This window comes from Mytilus trossulus, chromosome 5, assembly GCF_036588685.1.
Source record: "Mytilus trossulus isolate FHL-02 chromosome 5, PNRI_Mtr1.1.1.hap1, whole genome shotgun sequence".
Lineage (NCBI taxonomy): Eukaryota > Metazoa > Mollusca > Bivalvia > Mytilida > Mytilidae > Mytilus > Mytilus trossulus.
The window spans coordinates 24,092,070-24,113,393 of record NC_086377.1 but is presented as its reverse complement, the minus strand read 5'-3'; the positions used below and the strand labels follow the sequence as shown (position 1 = coordinate 24,113,393).

The following is a 21,324-nucleotide window of genomic DNA, read 5'->3' as shown; positions in this document are numbered from 1 at the left end:
TAATTGACAAGAAGATTTAAAATATTAAAAAATAAAATCTGAAGTCATTTGATTCCTCAAGAATCATTAATTGTATCAAAGCCGGTGTTATATGGTAATTTGAGTCCATTGAAAATTGGCCACAGTTTTATATAATTTTCTAAATTTTGAATTTTTATCTGGGAGATTTGAAATATTATATTTCCTTAGATGTATGTAGTGTAGAACTATATATGTATTATGGAAACTTTATTTGTAAATTAGATGTAATATTATACAAGTATTTTATACCCAAGAGACACCTTGTAGAGGCAGATTGTTCACAGCGATACTACATGTAGTAGTTCTTTGCTTCTTATTTTATCTAGTGTGAGTTTTGAATGTATAATCTTCCACTGCACAATGTGTGTTTAACAAAGATTTGGTGGTTAAATCTGGCTAAGCAATGTTTAGTTGGTATTTTTTGAAAGTTTAAATTATCAAATTTGTTTATGTTTTGATTAAGGAGATGTTAATTAGTTTTTCGTTGAAAACTAGGAATGATTGATGTCAAATTTCATTTATTTTTTTTTTCAGTGGAATATTTTTTTTCTCTTCTTTTGAAAAATTTACATGTTGATTAATCATTAAAGCTAATTCAAGATATAGTGTATTTTGAAAACATAATATATGTGACAATGTTTTAATTCCTAAAAGGATGCTAAGGGCAAGGAACCCACTAAGGGAAAGGAACCTAGTAAGGGCAAGGAACCTGCTAAGGGGAAGGAACCAGACCAAAAGAAAACAAAGGAATGGAAACAAAGTGGGAAAGTAAGTCACAGCATGGTTGTCTCCCCCTTATTTTTATTTATTTTCCCCATTGTAGGGTTGCTGATTACATTTTGCTTATGTGTGGGCCTTGGTTTAATTAGTGGTTACACTATTGGACATATATCTGCTTTATTTTATTATTTTGGATCATTTATTTGTATAACAAACACCACATTTTTGTATTGTCTATTTCAATTTCCTAATTTTATTTTTGCATATGTGTGGGTCAACAGTGTACATATATCTGCTATATTTTTTGCATTTGTTTTAATATGCATTGTATTATAAAAACACATTGTTTTATTCCTTTTTCAGAATTCATATTTTTATTTTGCTTTTGTATGGGCCATGTTTAAAACAAGTGTTTGCAATATGTCTGCTTTATTTATTATGTATTTTTCTTGATTATTTATTATATTATTTAATCACAGTGTCTTATTTCACTTTTTGAGATGACATATTTTTTTTGCTTTACTGTGGGCCATGGTTGAAATAAGATTTTGAACATTTACATTATACTGTATCTCTGCTTTATTTTATATATATTGTATGACATTTTTTAATGAAAACTATATTGCTTTACTTGTTTATTGTATGGGTCTCACAGTTGACCATGAAACAATCATATGATTGTTGTAAATTTATTTTTTTAAATGATTCAAATTTTGAACATCTATCAACTCTCCCAATTTATTTGTAATTTCCCAGTGAGAGGTGCTGAATCAGGGCTTCCAAATTTTTTCTGAACCAGCCGGACATTTATATCTGATCCAAATTTAATCTCTAAGACAAAGTCACAAAAGGCAATTATGGTAATCAGATGGCCATCCCAATGATTGACATTAAATTAAAATCGATATTAAACTTTACTTTGATATGAATTTGATGTTCTGACATAAACTGTTAAAATTGGCATTGCATCATTTAAAGTGTGCACATCAGCGTGCTCATATCTGCATTAGACTCTTTATTTGTGCAAAATGAAGTTGTCTAGATATTTATTTTCGTTTTTAAAGTCACATTTTTCAAACAGGATGTTGACTTGGCAATGGTAAAACATGGACCATAAACGGATACGTAAAATCCGTGTACGTTAACATAGAACTACTGAGCAAAGAAGTTCTTTCCATGTTATTTCTAAAACAAAATACTTGAAATGAACGTTAGATACAGGTATTAATGATAGTTTTAGCATTTTTGAAGAAATGTAGGATGCATAATTGGATTTCCCACCTGTGCACATGTGCACATGTGTTCTTGTTCATACAACGTAGTTCTGATGATTTTTCATTTAAAACCTTTTTAAATGATTTATCAAATCATGTTTATAAATTTATTTATTATATATTTTAAACCAAATAGATACAAGCTGCTGAAATGTACGAAAATAATTGGGAATAGACCAATTAATTTATACGATGTCCGGTACTGAAAATAGTTTACCTGTCACCTGAACAGGTAGTTTTCAGCTGTCCAACAACTAATTAGCCTTGATTAAAATTAGAAAGTATTGAAGTAGGGGTTGTTTTGATAGTAATTAATCATCATGTCACTTTTATGACTGGAAATGTATGGCTGTTAAAGGCAAAATGTTGGGTCAAAAAGATCGTGAATTTATATGTTAAAATGACCGAAAAAGCCTATGAAACTAAAAAGTAAATGACCGTTTCATGCTTTGCCCAGCCGGTCTTTTACCGGACATTATACAAATGACCGGAATATATGACCGTTTTGGAAGCCTTGTGCTGAATCATCTTATTTCTTGAAATCTGCCATTGTGTAAACTGAAAACTAAAAACAGACAGACTTATTACTAAAAGTACAGTAAAGGGCTTTGAGATCAAGTAATTTGGCAATATAAATAATTTTCTGATTGTTTTTAAATTTTTGAATTTGTCTATATTGTTGATGTATATGTCTTGCAATTATTTTAATATATTTATTCATGTGTGTAATATTCTGTTTTGCTGAAGTTTATTTTTGCTTTATCCCAATAAATACTTTTAACATGTTATGTATATGTATTATTTGCAAAGATAATAAAACCTTCATATTAATCAGTTGGTGTTGGTCAGGGTATTTATATCAAACCTACTCAGCTACTTTTGCATAGGTACTATTTCTGTACTAAAAATATGTAGTACTGGAAATTTACTTTTGATATTTAGTACTATTTCTTTACTTTTACAGTACCTGATTTGTACTAAATATTTTGTTACAGAAATAATACAATATTCCATGTTTGAAAATCATAATTTTAAGAGATTTGAAATATAAAAACTTTCAAAATGCTGAAAATGTAACGGTAGTAACCAAAAATCTGTAGTACCTATAACATTTCAAGTACAAATCAAGTACTGTAAAATACAGATACCTAAATATTACAATAATTTTAAAGTAACAAAATAGTACTGAATATTCAAAGTAAACTTCCAGTACTACAGATTTTTATACCCCACGCAACGAGTTGCGGAGGGTATAATGTTTTTGACCCGTCCGTCTGTCCTTCCGTCAGTCCTGTTTCTTGTCATCGCAACTCCTCTCAAAGCACACAACAGAATTTCACGAAACCTTTTCAGATAGTAAGGACACATACCTGTCAACTGACCCGTTTTCTGCGGGTGTGACCCGAGATTTTGACAATTCTGAGGGATCACCCGGACACCCGCCGGGTCATTGAAATAACCCGGGAATTCCGAAAATGACCCGATTTCACCCGTATTTCTTAGCCTTGAGATTGATTTCATAAGTAATATTCCTTTGAAATACCGGCAAATTCGTAATTCTTCCATGAACAGGAAGTTCATCTAGCTATGTAAACTGTCAAATTAAGTGACCCATTAAGTGCATGGCTTCATTTGACAGCTTTGGTGTCAAACACACTGTTCATTAACACCAATTACCTAAGCTTTAGGTCGTAAATAAATTGCACTATAAACATAAACAAATATATTTCAACTAGTTACTTCCCCTTATTTGTCACCATTCAAAGTTATTCCTTATATTTACGTTTTATGGGTGAAAAAGATTAAATCATAAAAAATATAAAATTCAAATACATATTGAAAAATAACTTTTCAATATTTTTATACCTTTATACAATATTTAAAAAAAAGTTGAAAATTATTTTTTACATTTATACTCCCTTTTACTGTATTACTATATTTTATCATATTCTAATTTCCCTATGGTTCAGAATAAGATTTGATTGAAAGGCAGCAAAGCCTATATAAACCTTACGCTTTCTAGAATTATATTTAATGTAATTCTAGAAAGTGTAAGATATAGATACATTAAAAATGGTAATGGATGATGATACCAAAATGTAAAGGATACAAGACTGAGTTACACATATTTATAAAAATCTTTATGAGTGCAATGAAACAAAAATTAATAAGATTTAAAATGACTGAACCAAGTGAACATGCATTGATGTTTTGGTATCTTTGATATACATTGTAAGAAAATGTACCATAAATACTGAAATTCAGCTCGAAAAACTTCGTACGCGTTATGACCTGAGATTTGATTCTTCAATGCAGGTCATGACCTGCATTTTCATCGTCACAGGTTGACAGGTATGAGGACATACTATGTAGTTGTGCATATCGACAGGAAATTGTGATTCAATTTTTTTTCTAGGAGTTACGCCCCTTTGAACTTATTTACTATAATGTACTACTGCAACAGTTTGTCATCGCAACTTCTCTCAAACCACACAACAGAATTTCACGAAACCTTTTCAGATAGTAAGGACATACTATGTAGTTGTGCATATCGACGGGAAATTTTGATTCAATTTTTTTTCTAGGAGTTACGCCCCTTTGAACTTATTTGCTTTAATGTACTACTGCAACAGTTTGTCATCGCAACTCCTCTCAAACCACAAAACAGAATTTCACGAAACCTTTTCAGATAATAAGGACATACTATGTAGTTGTGCATATTGACAGGAAATTGCGATTCAATTTTTTTTCTAGGAGTTACGCCCCTTTGAACTTATTTACTATAATGAACTACTGCAACAGTTTGTCATCGCAACTCCTCTCAAACCACACAACAGAACTTCATGAAACCTTTTCAGATAGTAAGGACATACTATGTAGTTGTGCATATCGACGGGAAATTTTGATTCAATTTTTTTTCTAGGAGTTACGCCCCTTTGAACTTATTTAATTAAATGTACTACTGCAACAGTTTGTCATCGCAACTCCTCTCAAACCACACAACAGAATTTCTTGAAATTTTGTAGATAATAAGGACATACTATTTAGATGTGCATATTGGCAGGAAATTAATTTTTCTTATAGCGTGCTCACTAAGGTTCTTTAATTTAGTACAGAAATAGTACCTATGCAAAAGTAGCTGTGTAGAAGGTGAGCTGTCTCATGGAATAAAACAGTTCTAAAGTTCAATCAATTGGTTGCTATAAATCTTTAAAAAAAACATATGATGAAAGCAAATATTCTTTAAACCATAATGATCCATGGACACAGTTAATAATCATCTTTAATTTTCCCTGTTATCAAATATAGTCCTTTTTGAGAACAGTGTATAAGACATGTATTAACTTGCAAACAGTTTCCTACATCTTCAAAATTTTCTATTCTTTATGGGTTTATTTTATGAATAAAATAGTGATAGGGGACATCTTTACATGTTAAAATCTTTGGGTCCTGAATTTTAAGGTTAAGTAGTGATTAGGTCAGTTGAAAAAGGTTATAAATAAAACTATTGAACTGAATTACAAAAGTTACATGTATTTTCAGTGCAGTGTGCAGTAATTTTTTGAAAATAAATGTAATATGATATCAATGGATCAAGGCCTTACTTTAACCTATAATGGTTTACTTTTTAAATTGTTATTTGTATGGAGAGTTGTCTCATTGGCACTCACACCTCATCTTCCTATATCTATATGATATTTCCCCCTCAATCTACCACTGTAGACTTGACCAGTGTAAACACATGTTTGACTTCATATACCATATATTGTAAATATTTTGTTGACTGCTCACCAGGAAAAACATACAAATATTCCTAAAGGGAGGAAGGTTAGGGAGACAAATGTCACCTGTTTCTGGCAGGTTTTATTTTGCGTTTTTCAGTTTGTTTTTACTTTTGTGATTTTTGTCAGTCAGAATGATTCATTATGCTTAGTATAACATACTGTATCTGTGTTTGATCTTGAGCTTCTTGTTCCAATAATTAGTTTTTAGTTCGTTTTTTTTTCAGGAAAAGTTGATTTTTTTAAAAACATTTCTTAAACTGTAGGCCTTATCTTAGGCAAGCAGTTTGGCTTGAATTTAAATGTTCACTCTGATTACATTATCTAAACTAATATACATGCTGCTTGGTGTGAGCCAAGGCTCTGTATTGTTTCAAAGCCATACTTTGACCTGTACTAGTTTACTTTTACAAGTTGTGACTTTGATGGAGAGTTGTCTACTTGGCTCTCATACCACAGCTTCTTATATTGATGAAAGTTATTCTTGGTTTATTTTGTATCTATTATTCAAAATTAAGTGAAAAGATTTTGGATATTTCTGAGATCAAAATGGCTGCACAAAATTTCTTAATATGAGGTCCCAAATACTTCTTTTCTCGATGAGTTTTTATATAGGCCTGAAATTGTGATAAATTCAATATTTTGTTATTTTTTCTATTGCATTGTAATTATATTTGCTTGAGACTTTGATTTTTCTATGTTTGTGTTGTAATATTTTGATTGAAAATACTGCAAGACATTCATTGTTTTTGTGAAGGTTTAAAGTGTCTAACTTAGAAAATTTTCATTGTAAAATTATGCATAAAAGTGCATTATATATCAGTCTTTTGAAAAAAAAACATTTGAGTAGAAATTTTCTGCATAGAGGAATTTAGAAAATTGATTGGAATCCTGATAATAGACTTTTGGCAGGTTTTTAAAAATCAGTGTTGTTAACTCAGAGTAGAGAGGGCAAAAAGGCGGGTGTATCTGCACGGAAGAAGGCAAAATAACATTGCCATTTCACGATGAACGAACGTCTAAAAATGTCTTGCAAGTTGATCTTTTTACCAATTTCATGAAACAGTGAATAACGAACCTTTTTCTCGGCTGCACAAGAAAAAAAAATGGCAAAACATGTTGAATTAAAATAACCCTTTACTACCCGCAGTTAAGTTTGGACAAGATTAAATGTCACAGTATATGAACATGATATGTCCAACCTGTCTAACTTGAATTCTTAGTTATGTCAATACTTAGAAGCAGTAATTTAGCAATAACAAAAAAAAGTATCATTATTCGACTGTCATCCTGTTTGTCAGTTCTGAAGTTTTCTGTACTTTATCTGACCTAATAGTTGGGTCAAAATCTTAATTAAATGAATTGAATGTATGTTTTTTTCAGGCTTTGTTGCAATTATCCTTTTTAATCATATTCTTTTTTACCTTTATGTATTATCAGATTAGGAAATTAAAGGGGAGGGGAGGATAAAAAGTGTCAACTAATGACCAATGATATAAATGTATTTATTTTAAGACATCAATGATAAAAAGTAAACAATTGTTAGCTATCAACTTATATATCAATTTTACCATCTGGGTATTGTATCTGAATTGGTAAAAAGGGGAGAGGGATGAAAAATGTCAACATCTTTTGAATGATATAGATGTTTTTCCTGGGGTCAATGTAAAAAGCAAGAATATTATTTTCCTAAGCTTCTTTCTTATATAACAGTTTTATCCTTTTAGGTATTGTATCTGTAACCAGAAAAAAAACGGGTAAAATATCAACTTCTGACAAATGATATATATATCTATTTTCAGGCTTCTTTGAAGATAGCCACTTCTGAATGGTCAGATAAGTTTTCCTTAGACACTGTAGGAAGTTCTGGTGATGTACTATGTAAGAGCACCAAGAAACAGACATTTAGTGTAAGTTATCCATTATAGGTGAAAGTGTAGAAATGTTCAAAAAGTGTTTACAATTGTTATATACCTCATGGATGCATGAAACAGTAAATTCATTGTTAAGGGAAGATATAACAAAAATAAAGTTCAAGAATACCATGACATAAGAAATTTTATTATAACACATTTCATTTTCATTCTTATTCTAGAATTTTCAATAATGTAGGACTATCAATGACTATCAAATGAACTTTCTAATGCATTGTTCAAAGAGGTATTTTCCTTTTGACAAATAAACATGCTTAATATTTTAAAGATTCAAATTTTACGGTTGATACATATTTTGACAATCCTAATTACCAATTTCTTTTTTTTTCTAACTTTTTTCCATATAATTAAGTACATTATATTTAAATGTATGTATTTGTAGGTTGGAGTAAAGATCACACTGTCCAGTAGTGGTTTAACCAAGATTTGTACTTTTACACCATTCTACATGTTACTCAACACTTCTGAGGTATTTTTTTTTCATTAGTGTTTTCATCAATTGTTAAGTTTTCTGCTGAAGTGTGATAGGAACTATTATCACTATTTTGTGCATTTTTTTTTTGATTTTTTTTTGTGATAATTTTCATATCATGCTTCTTGCTTGAGATGGAAAAATTATCGCTAGAAACTAAGGAGGCCACTTGGGGTTGCTAAGGCAATTGATATGTAATTGACAACGTCGTCAAAGGTAAAATAGCGATAAACAGATTATCATTGGTCATCTCAACTCGATTACTTTTCTCACTTTCGCTGTACCAGCTCAAGCGAGAAAATCAATCTCGTTGAGATGATCAATGATAATCTATAATTAATGCTATTTTACGAATTTTCCATTTGATCTTACTGACTCATAGTTTCATTTCTCATCACAGTACAGTGATATGATAAAATATCTCTAGAAATCTCTAGAAAGCAAGGGTGCAATTGCCATTGTGAAATTTACAACATGGTCATTGGTAAAATAGCTATAAGCAGATTATCATTGGTCATCTCAACTTGATTGCTTTATTTTCTATCATTTGTCGTACCATCTGAAGCAAGATAATCAATCTCATTGAAATGACGGACAATAATCTATAAATAGTGATAAATCAATGATATTTTTCCTTAACTTGCTTTACTATCAGTACATATCAGTTCTACATGGTACAGTGACTAAAATTTTTTACAATTTTCAATGTTTAAAAAATACCTGTATTGAGAAGTCAGTTTGAAAGGAACCACTACATCAATGACATTTTCTGTATTGTTGTACATTAGATTCTTTCAATATTTATTTTGACAGGCTAGACATATCTCTGTGTCCACAGTAAATTTGTATTCCAAGCTTTGTTCACTTATCAATAATTGTATGTGTTTCAGTATTCCTTACTGTGTCAAGAAACAGGACAAGAAGGAGATGACTGGATACAAGTGGCTTCTAAAGAGGTGAGTGCATTCCTGTCAAGTTTTCAAAATGCCCATGGGGGTTTTGCGTGCAAGATGGCTGCCATACCCCTAAAAAAAACTTCAAGGGGGCCTTCAAATACAGTGTAATGTTGCGTTTTGGATTCTTCATACCTTGACAAGCCTCGATTCGTTGTAAAATTATTTGTTTTGTAAAAATTGTGGACATAATTGCTCTTTAAAAATATCAATTTGGGAGCCTCCATGGGGGGAATCCCCCTCAAATAGTGACAGTTGGCAGGTATGTGAGTGAATAATGTATATTCCAGTGTTTCAAAATATCTAGGATCAAAAGCAAATATTTCTCCCTTTTTCAATTTACTTGGTTTTTGAAGTAATTTCCACTTTATGTTCAAAAATTTATCATATGGTATGAGTGCCAATGAGACAACTCTCCATCCAAGTCACAATGTACAAAAAGTTAACAATTATAGGCCTTGAAACACAGAGCATTAGCTCACACCAGCAAGCTATAAAGGGCCCCAAAAATTACTATTGTAAAACAATTAAAATGGGAAAACCTACTGTGTAATCTATATAAAAAACAAGAAACAAGCAACATTTATGAAGCACATCAACAAAAGACAACCATAAACCATTAATCAGTCAGAATGGTGTCCATAAAATTGTTCAAATGTATATTTCCTTAAATTATCTTCTGGACAAACTAATACACATTATTTGTATTTTAGTGTAAGCCATTTTGGCCAGTGCAGTCTGGGAAAGATTTGACAATGAAAGCCAAGTTTTCAGGATCAGCTGTGGAAACATCTCAATTCCTGTTCAGTAAGCCACATACTTCATTGATGAAACTATTAGATCAGGTTTGTGTAATGAATTATCCCCCTTTTCCACTGTCTTATATAGTTTAGAAAATATCCTATTACCACCAACACGTAGTTTAGAAAAGCTTCTTATTTTCAATCTTAAATTAAAAAAACAAACAAAAGTAGAAATCAATTCATAAACTTTTTTTATTTAGTTCAAATTCTTATTTTTGCACGATTTATGAAAATATTAAACTAAGTTTTCATTTAAAAGTTTATATAAAGAAAATTTGAAACAAACCATGATGTAGTATTACCGACCGTGCAAGGGCTGTATAGCCAGTCAAGGTCGTTAAAAACTTCCATTTGTTTGATGAAGTATTAATCTTTATTTATTTTTCTAGGTTGTTTACATTAGTTTAAGAATTGTTGTCAATATTCTATTTCATTTTTAGTTCGAAAAATGTCGGGTAAGATATTTAAGAGTGATTTTTCAAATGAATAGGTTTGATTAGAGTGCTAAAACTTGGCTAATTAACATACAAAATATTTATGACAGTAATGTGGTAGTGATAGCTTTTAGATTATAGACATTTTCAACAGAAAAATTAATGCACTTATATACTTTTTAAGTATGAATGACAAGGAAAATGCTTTCTATATATTAGGGGGGATAGGAGTGGTCCTGATCCCTAAATCTCGGGCTTAAAATCACAAAATCCCAAGGTCCTGAATTTAAATAATTTAAATCCTAAAATCCTGAATTTCGAAAAAAAGAATTCCGGGATCCTGACAGGGTCCATCCCTAAATCCTGAGCTTAAAAGCACCCGATCCCGGAGTCCTGATAATGATCCTATTCCCCCTCATATATATATCTATAGGTGAACATTTTGTAAGTTTTTAAGGCAAATGTTGCACTGCCCTTCCATAAGAATTAATTGTGAATGGTATGAACCCAATTAGTACAAAAAAGTTTTTTGGTTTTAGTGTTTAATACTATTGCTAAGAATGGCTAAATGATTTGCAGACATCAATAGCACAGTTATATTATTCCATCAATGCTTCTATTTTTAAATTCTTTGGATATATCAGATCAATGTTAATTAAGAAATGTATGCATAGACTCAATGCAGGGGCAGATCCAGCCAGTTTTAAAAGGGGGTCCCAACCCCGGACAAAGGGGGGTTTCAGTCCCTGGAATACCCCCCCCCTTTTACCCTTGATCCGCCAATGACTCAATGGTACTATATACAGTGATGAAATACCTTGAGAGGAATTTATAATCAGCTGTGTGTATTACATGTCCAAAATAACTCCTGTATAACATGTCCAGAATGATTCCCATACTCTCAATATAAAAAATATGATTAAAGTGAAACAGAGATATTTAGGAAAAAATTATATTTAGTTGCCAATTTCACTCAGCTTTACAACAATTTGCCTTTGCCACATTTCTGGACACATTTGGAGTATATGGCTAAATTTTAGCTTATTAAAATACATCACTTACAATATTAATCATACTTTTAATAATCAGGATATGTCACAAGCTTAGCCAAGCACCTCTATACATATTGTATGATATAATCAAAAGGTTCTATAAATGATACTTTAATATTAAACCTCAGACACAAAGGTGTATAAGATGACATACTCAGTCACACTCAGATTACTTCCCTTGTAGTTTCACTGTTTCTGAATTAACAACACACAATTTCATAGCTATATAAATGCAGTAAAATGTTTTGTGATTCACTGATGTTTTTAATTGTGTTGAAACACAGTTGGTTTGAAATGAGTGCTAACCCTAATGATTAGTTTTATTCACTCTACATTAAAATTGAATATCCATGAAGGACAACTGTAAAACAATTAAATTCATGTTTGACACTACACAGGTTTATTTCTCAATGGGGGATATTTATTTCTAAGAACCTAAGAGCACTTGTGGCCTAGTGTAGTGTTGCATACGTTGTGTGATCTGATTTGAGGATTGAGATTAAAATTTGTTTCAGGAATATTTTGTGTAATGGATATATGATAAGGGTCAGAAATCCAAAGTGCATATGTACAATGTATTTTTAAAACTGGTAAAAGTTGTGGTTCTCCTGTACACAGGAATGTTATTGAGAATGTGTCAAAGAGACAACAACCTGACCTAAGAGCAGACAACAGCCTAAGACCACCAATGGGTCTTCAATGCAGAGAGAATTTAACTCCAGCACACTGAAGGGTTCATCAGCTGGCCCCTAAACAAAAATATATACTAGATCAGGGTTAATGAACATCATATTAAAATCACTTCCTTATGATTAATAATGAATTCAATTTATATCTAGGCCAAATAATGCATTTGTAAAATGTAATCTGTTTTGGACTGTCCTAAGGAGAAGGGTTGTAGTTGCTAGATTTATAAATGTTAAATACTGTGAAAATACTTTTGTTCGTGGGGTACCAATTTTCTTGGTTTTCGTGGATGACTTTATCCACGAATTTAAGTGTCCAACGTAATAGAACAACCGTTGTTCAAATCAAACATGGAAAGATCCCCATCTGTAGGTTTGACTACTGATATGGTCTAGAGAATATATAGAATAACGCTAAATCTGAGAATACTTTAATAGCAGTCACAGAACTACAACCGCATGCAGGATTATACCAGTTTAATCTTTAATAACCTAAACTGTACAACTTTTTTATCTTTAAAGTTTTAATTCCCCGACAAAAATTATTTGATCGAAGAAGTCAGATTTCCGGTATTGATATGCTAGTATGATAAAGACTAGTGTTCATTTAATATTCTCATAGTTCTTGTACATACGGGAAATAATAATTTCATGCTGGGCTTCATTTTGATAAGAATTATTTAACAATTCAAGATACGTTTATAGCATTTGTGTATGTTACTGTTTTCTTTAGGTGACATGTTTATGGCCTAATGATGGTCTTTGATGGTCTTTAATCTGTTGATCACTTCATCTTGGGTTAATCAGTGTTATCACTACGATTTATACGGTCAATGTTTACTTTGCAATATCCTTCAATCCAGACTATTTGTAACCTTCGTTTCGAAGGCTTTAATTTTTCATTTTTTTTGTTTTGAAAACTTAAATCCACGAATTTAAAAACCCAGGAACATGTAAACATTGCTCAAACCACGAAAATTGATACCCACGAATTAAAGTACTTTCACAGTAGCTATGTTTGCTGATTTGAATTTTAGCTTAAATACAAGTCTATAAGTTCTTACAAATATCCCATTAGTGAAGCACCAATGTGTTTTGTACCACCTGAAAAAATATGCAAATTATACAGAGTATAATTGAAAATATGCATTGCTATATACATGTACACATATATGTAATCAAAAGAGAGAGAAATATAATCAGATAATATCTTGAATATGAGCCTGTATTTTTCGCAACTGTGGTTTTAAATTAAAAAAAAAGATAACCTTCAATGAGTGCAGCTTACATTCTGGCTTTGTTTAAAATAATCCCTTTTATGCAAAAAAATAATATTTAATTGAGAATGGAAATTCAGAATGAGTCAAAGAGACAACAACCCGACCAAAGCATAAAATGAATGAAGACCACTAATGGGTCTTCAACACAGTGAGAAAATCCTGCACCAAGAAGTCTAGGCTTCAACTGGCCCCTAAACAAAAATGTGTACCGTTAAATGAAAATGGACGTCACCCTAAACTCCAAAACACCAAATGAACTAAAATTAGAAATCATACAAAGGTTATAATTACGCAAGCAAATCAAAGAATTACAATGTCATCAGATAATTAATATCATATGTAAATTAAAACTTCACTTACAGCATGGTGGACTGAATGTTGATTGTCAAGTGACTGAGTCTGCTACTGTTGTAACCTTGAGTGAATACAGTGAAGGTATGGCCACAGTTCTACTGGTCAACCATACAGAGAAAGCTATGATACACTTTCATCAAAGGTAATGATCTGAATATGTATTTGTGCTAATTTTCAAGGAAATGAATCTCGCCCAAACAATTATTAAATCTTTGCCACTGGACATCACACAAATGAAAATCAGACAAAGGATTACTGTGGATTCATAATTGTTTGTTGAATACTAATTTTCAGAAATTTTAGATATTCAACAAAGTATTAAGTTTTCTACGCCTATGTGGATGAACATACTAATTTAAAACTTCAAACAGGGCAAACGAATGGAAAACAACTCATATTCCTGACTTGGTGTAGGTCTAAAAAAGTTTGTATTCTGTTATCACTTAAAACCTTTGTTTACATTAATTACTCAAGCATAAGAAATTTACAACAAGAATGGGGTGTAGAATTTTGTATGGAATAGTCTTTTGGATCATGTTTTAATTCATGTGCTTTATAAACAACATCATTGTTATAACACAACAATTTTGTTTCATAATTTACATCAAATCTGATAAATTTTCAGTGGTTTGAAGACAGAACATGTACTGAATGCTCAGCAGTATATGTTGTACACCTGGGAGATGGCTACTGGCAAAAGGGAGGTAATATGGTCGTGTGGAGAGAAAAAGGACACCAAAAATGATTTACAACAGGTAAGGTATTCATACACTTTGAACATTTGAAGGTGAAAGGAATGATACAGCATTATTTTGGGGTATATCAAAGTTGTCAAATTAAAATTTTATTTACATTTTTATTGATTGATTCACTGGTGTTTAATGCCACCTCAGTCTTTTGTGTAATTTTGGTGCAGATATTCAGCTTTTAACTGCTTATAGTGGTGGTCAAAATTGAGATAACCACAACATGTTTATGGTTTTGAAAAGCCAACTCTTTTTCTACTGAAAAGTTTCTTTATATAGTTCATATATGCTACTTTTGTTCTTTTTACACCAATCTTGAGATGTTTATTTCTGAATTAGTAACTGTGACATAATAACATAATCATTGTGACATAGGAAATGCACAGGAAAATGCATCAATATTTAAGTAACTTATTGGATTGCTTTGCTCATTGTTGAAAGCCATACAGTGACTATAGTTGTTAATTTTTGTGTCATTTGATCTCTTTTTGGAGTTGTTTCATTGCCAATCATACCACATCTTACTATTTTTATATTGCTTATTTTTTGTGTAATTTATTGTATACTATTTGTATGATTTAACAAGTTTTATGTTCACTCTATTGACAGGATGGAATAGGAGAATTCTTTGCCAACTCTGACAGTAAGATATACTGGGTATCCTTCCTCAATGGTATGCAGCGTGTTCTATTGTTTACTGAAGATCTGGCCTTGGCAACCATAGCTCAGGAGGTAAATATATGATTAAGATGTATTTCTTGCATTATAACACACCAAAATAAATGTGAGCTTTTTCTTCCTCGATATATTTGTAAACTGACATATTGGGTATCCCTCAATGAGATAGAAACCCAATATCAGAAATTTTAATGCAACAACGTTTGTTACACTCATTTTGATTGGATAAAGTCAATTATTTACATGGCATCAATTGACAATTGATGCTATGGGACGTACACACAATCGCAGATGGCATATGACAGATTTTAAATACATGTTTTAACGTTGTTTTCTGTCAATTTCATTAGAATGGAGATAACAATATTGTATTTTGAGCTCCGACTGCATCAATTTGGGATTCGATGGTCGCTAATGGGTTGCCAGTAAACTTAATTTGCAACCAGCAAATCCCCAATTGATGCCGTCGAAGCTTAAAATACAATACAGTTATCTCCTAATTACCAAAAGATGTCAACGAATATATAATACATGGGACTCAATTAGATAGGACAAGCTCTAAACATGCTAAATTACCAAATCTAAAAAAAAAGTTATAAAACATTTTTTTACATAGACTTTATAAACGACTTTCAAAAGCACATGCTAAATGAGCATTTTGATTAAAAAGTTTTTACTTTGGTAGGCTCAAAGGACAATTCTGTGACCTGAATTAAGCTTCAATTTCGGTTCTATATTATCATTTAAAAGAACAATTTACCCAGCATGCATTTGTGTATTTTAGGCAGGAGAATTAGAACGTATAGAACAAGAAATCAACATCTGTATACAAGGTCTGGGTCTGTCACTCGTCAATGATTACAAACAGAAGGAAGTGGCTTATTTAGGAATTACAAGGTAAGATCATATCAGTTTTCGTCCTGTTATATCTTGAAATATTACTTTTGACATATTGGGAAACATAAGTAAGTTTGAAACCTTGTGTTAATACAAGTCTCATTTGAATAAAAACCTCTTGACCAATTTAAAACATAAAATTGAACAAAAAAGAACGACACTCATTGGAAAGGGGCGATAAATGGCTGACATGTGTTAAAAGAGAGCCATATCTCTTGCACCCTTGTAGATTTTGAAAAAGAGTAGGCTAATGCGGCTACAAGGCAGCACTCGCACCCGCAAAGTGGAAAGGGATTAATATAAGTTGCAAAACTTGTTTCCCAATCCACTCTAAATAAATATGTTTAAACTAACTACACTCATTGGAATGAATTCTGTTTTTAGCTCAGGAATTATATGGGAAGAAAAGAGGAAGAGATTTAGAGCTCTGACTGTAAAGGCTGGAGAGACATTGGAGAAAGGGTACCAGAAATATGCTAATGAGTTAGAGATGGGTCATACTCCAGCTTCTAAAGTTCATCTGGAAAATAAAATGGAGGTCATTATATTAATATATTAAGCAGTTTTCACATGTACTTTAAAAACTTTTATTTATTTATTTTCGTGGATTGTTAAAAACTGGCATTTTCGTTAATATTTAATTTTGTGGTTTTGCCAATCTCTGGTCACTAAGACTATTGAAAATATGTGATTCTTTTGAACATTGAAATTCACGGTTCGTCTGTACCCATTAAACCCACTAAAATTTGTATCCAATACATAATAATTAATCCATAGTATCTGCTTATATTTGACAAGGACCTGTTTATTGTAGGTTGACTGGAATGAAATGATGATGTATAAACCCAACAAAAGACAGATCAGAAGGAGTTTTCAGGAGGGAATATGGCTGCAATACAAAACATCACCTCATCAGATACAACTACATGCTAAGATACAAAGGCTTCAAGTTAGTATAAAACATCACCTCATCAGATACAACTACATGCTAAAATACAAAGACTTCAAGTTAGTATAAAACATCACCTCATCAGATACAACTACATGCTAAAATACAAAGGCTTCAAGTTAGTATAAAACATCACCTCATCAGATACAACTACATGCTAAGATACAAAGGCTTCAAGTTAGTATAAAACATCACCTCATCAGATACAACTACATGCTAAAATACAAAGACTTCAAGTTAGTATAAAACATCACCTCATCAGATACAACTACATGCTAAAATACAAAGGCTTCAAGTTAGTATAAAACATCACCTCATCAGATACAACTACATGCTAAAATACAAAGGCTTCAAGTTAGTATAAAACATCACCTCATCAGATACAACTACATGCTAAAATACAAAGGCTTCAGGTTAGTATAAAACATCACCTCATCAGATACAACTACATGCTAAAATACAAAGACTTCAAGTTAGTATAAAACATCACCTCATCAGATACAACTACATGCTAAAATACAAAGGCTTCAGGTTAGTATAAAACATCACCTCATCAGATACAACTACATGCTAAAATACAAAGGCTTCAGGTTAGTATAAAACATCACCTCATCAGATACAACTACATGCTAAGATACAAAGACTTCAAGTTAGTATAAAACATCACCTCATCAGATACAACTACATGCTAAAATACAAAGGCTTCAGGTTAGTATAAAACATCACCTCATCAGATACAACTACATGCTAAGATACAAAGACTTCAAGTTAGTATAAAACATCACCTCATCAGATACAACTACATGCTAAAATACAAAGACTTCAAGTTAGTATAAAACATCACCTCATCAGATACAACTACATGCTAAAATACAAAGGCTTCAAGTTAGTATAAAACATCACCTCATCAGATACAACTACATGCTAAAATACAAAGGCTTCAAGTTAGTATAAAACATCACCTCATCAGATACAACTACATGCTAAAATACAAAGACTTCAAGTTAGTATAAAACATCACCTCATCAGATACAACTACATGCTAAAATACAAAGGCTTCAAGTTAGTATAAAACATCACCTCATCAGATACAACTACATGCTAAAATACAAAGACTTCAAGTTAGTATAAAACATCACCTCATCAGATACAGTTACATGCTAAAATACAAAGACTTCAAGTTAGTATAAAACATCACCTCATCAGATACAACTACATGCTAAAATACAAAGACTTCAAGTTAGTATAAAACATCACCTCATCAGATACAGTTACATGCTAAAATACAAAGGCTTCAAGTTAGTATAAAACATCACCTCATCAGATACAGTTACATGCTAAGATACAAAGACTTCAAGTTAGTATAAAACATCACCTCATCAGATACAACTACATGCTAAAATACAAAGACTTCAAGTTAGTATAAAACATCACCTCATCAGATACAACTACATGCTAAAATACAAAGGCTTCAAGTTAGTATAAAACATCACCTCATCAGATACAACTACATGCTAAAATACAAAGACTTCAAGTTAGTATAAAACATCACCTCATCAGATACAACTACATGCTAAGATACAAAGGCTTCAGGTTAGTACGAGATGCTTCAAAACAAAACCCTTAAATTCTTTTCTATGTTTTAATATGTTATTTGAAAAAACAATGGTATTATGATGTGTGATTTTACAAGTTACAGATTTGTTGTTAAGAATTTTGCAGTTTCTTTTTCAGAGAAATGTTTTTTTTTATTTTAAAAAAAAATTTGCTTCTTCATGTGAACATCTTTAACCTTCTAGAAACGAATTTCCAATGAGTTAATTTTTCCAGTTTTACATATTTTTCTTTCGGTCAAAATGAACATAGTTCTTCTTTCTTATAACATAATAATTTAATATGCAAAAAGTACAACAAATAACATTGTTGATAATGACTACTGATTAAATCTGTTATATATTTTTCTAGTTAGATAACCAGATGAGTGATGCCACATTCCAGACAGTGTTAGCCCCTACACCTCTGGCTAAGTCTATAGCAGCAGAGAGTAGTATGTATAGAATATCTAATAGAAAACAGACACTAATGATGTTCTACCATATATTTCTAATCAGAATCTATGGGCTATTTTATGTCCATCTAACTTTCTATGAGGGCACATACTTTGAAAATAAACTATTTACTGCAAAGATTATTGAAATTATTACTTCTATTTTCATGTTGTTTTCAGAATTTTAAGACACAATAAACAAAAATCTGATTTTTTTTTTATCAGTTATTTTATCTTTTTAGCTCACCTGGCCCAAAGGGCCAAGTGAGCTTGTCTTATGACTTGGCGTCCGGCGTCTGTAAACTTTTACAAAAATCTTCTCCTCTGAAACTATTGGGCTAAATTTAACCAAACTTGGCCACAATTATCATTAGGGTATCTTTATTAAAAAATGTGTCCGGTGACCAGGCCTACCAACCAAGATGACCGCCATGGCTAAAATAGACCATAGGGGTCAAATGTAGATTTTGGCTTATAACTCAAAAACCAAAGCATTTAGAGCAAATCTTACAATGAGTAAAAATGTTTATCAGGTGAAGATCTATCTGCCCTGAAATTTTCAGATGAATCAGACAACCCATTGATAGGTTGCTGCCCCTGAATTGTTAATTTTAAGGAAATTTTGCCGTATTTGGTTATTATCTTGAAAATTATTATAGATAGATATAAACTGGAAACAGCAATAATGTTAAGCATAGTCAGTTTGAAAATAAGTCAACATGACCAAAATGGTCACTTTACCCCTTATGGAGTTATTGCCCTTTTATAATCAATTTTTATACGACCGCAAATTGCTATCACGTTGGCGTCGTCGTCGTCGTCGTCGTCGTCCGAATACTTTTAGTTTTCGCACTCTAACTTTAGTAAAAGTGAATATAAATCTATAAAATTTTATCACAAGGTTTATGACCACAAAAGGAAGGTTGGTATTGATTTTGGGAGTTTTGGTCCCAACATTTTAGGAATTAGGGGCCAAAAAGGGCCCAAATAAGCATTTTCTTGGTTTTCGCACTATAACTTTAGTTTAAGTAAATAAAAATCTATGAAATTTTGACACAAGGTTTATGACCACAAAAGAAAGGTTGGGATTGATTTTGGGAGATTTGGTTTCAACAGTGTAGGAATTAGGGGCCACAAAAGGGCCCAAATAAGCATTATTCTTGGTTTTCGCACAATAACTTTAGTTTAAGTAAATAGAAAATAATGAAATTTAAACACAATGTTTATGACCACAAAAGGAAGGTTGGTATTGATTTTGGGAGTTAAGGTCACAACAGTTTAGGAATTAGGGGTCAAAAAGGGACCCAAATAAGCATTTTTCTTGGTTTTCGCACCATAACTTTAGTATAAGTAAATAGAAATCTATGAAATTTAAACACAAGGTTTATGACCATAAAAGGAAGGTTGGTAATGATTTTGGCAGTTTTGGTCCCAACAGTTTAGGAATAAGGGGCCCAAAGGGTCCAAAATTAAACTTTGTTTGATTTCATCAAAATTGAATAATTGGGGTTCTTTGATATGCCGAATCTAGCTGTTTATGTAGATTTTTAACTTTTGTTCCTTTTCAAATTGGTCTACATTAAGGTTCAAAGGGTCCAAAATTAAACTTCGTTTGATTTTGACAAAAAATTAATCGTTTGGGTTCTTTGATATGCTGAATCTAAAAATGTACTTACATTCTTGATTATCGGCCCAGTGTTCAAGTTGGTCCAAATCGGGGTCCAAAATTAAACTTTGTTTGATTTCATCAAAAATTGAATAAATGGGGTTCTTTGATATGCCAAATCTAACTGTGTATGTAGATTCCTCATTTTTGGTCTTGTTTTCAAATTGGTCTACATTAAAGTCCAAAGGGTCCAAAATTAAACTTAGTTTGATTTTAACAAAAATTGAAATCTTGGCTTTGATATGCTGAATCCAAACATGTACTTAGATTTTTGATTATGGGCCCAGTTTTCAAGTTGGTCCAAATCAGGATCTAAAATTATTATATTAAGTTTTGTGCAATAGCAAGTCTTTTCAATTGCACAGCATTGCGCAATGGCAAGAAATATCTTATTGCAAAATATTGTGAAATAGCAATTTTGTTTTTTATTAGAGTTATCTTTCTTTGTCCAGAATAGTAAGCAAGAAATATCTAATTGTAAGAATTTTTTTTATTTGGAGTTATCTTTCTTTGTCCAGAATCAACTCAAATCTTTGTTATATATACAATATACAATAAAATTGAGAATGGAAATGG

General features: G+C 31.5%; 1 protein-coding gene across 1 annotated transcript in view; it reads left to right on the top strand.

Moving 5' to 3' along the window:
• The window catches only part of LOC134717773 (intermembrane lipid transfer protein VPS13A-like), a 116,007-nt gene that overhangs the window by 80,883 nt on the left and 13,800 nt on the right, over positions 1–21,324 (top strand). Inside the window, exons 58-69 of the mRNA XM_063580268.1 lie at positions 676–789; positions 7,600–7,707; positions 8,114–8,200; positions 9,094–9,159; positions 9,870–10,001; positions 13,774–13,907; positions 14,391–14,520; positions 15,121–15,243; positions 15,974–16,086; positions 16,471–16,624; positions 16,901–17,035; positions 19,001–19,082. Of these exons, the coding sequence (XP_063436338.1) occupies positions 676–789; positions 7,600–7,707; positions 8,114–8,200; positions 9,094–9,159; positions 9,870–10,001; positions 13,774–13,907; positions 14,391–14,520; positions 15,121–15,243; positions 15,974–16,086; positions 16,471–16,624; positions 16,901–17,035; positions 19,001–19,082 (1,378 nt within the window). The remainder of the gene's footprint in view (positions 1–675; positions 790–7,599; positions 7,708–8,113; positions 8,201–9,093; positions 9,160–9,869; positions 10,002–13,773; positions 13,908–14,390; positions 14,521–15,120; positions 15,244–15,973; positions 16,087–16,470; positions 16,625–16,900; positions 17,036–19,000; positions 19,083–21,324) is intronic.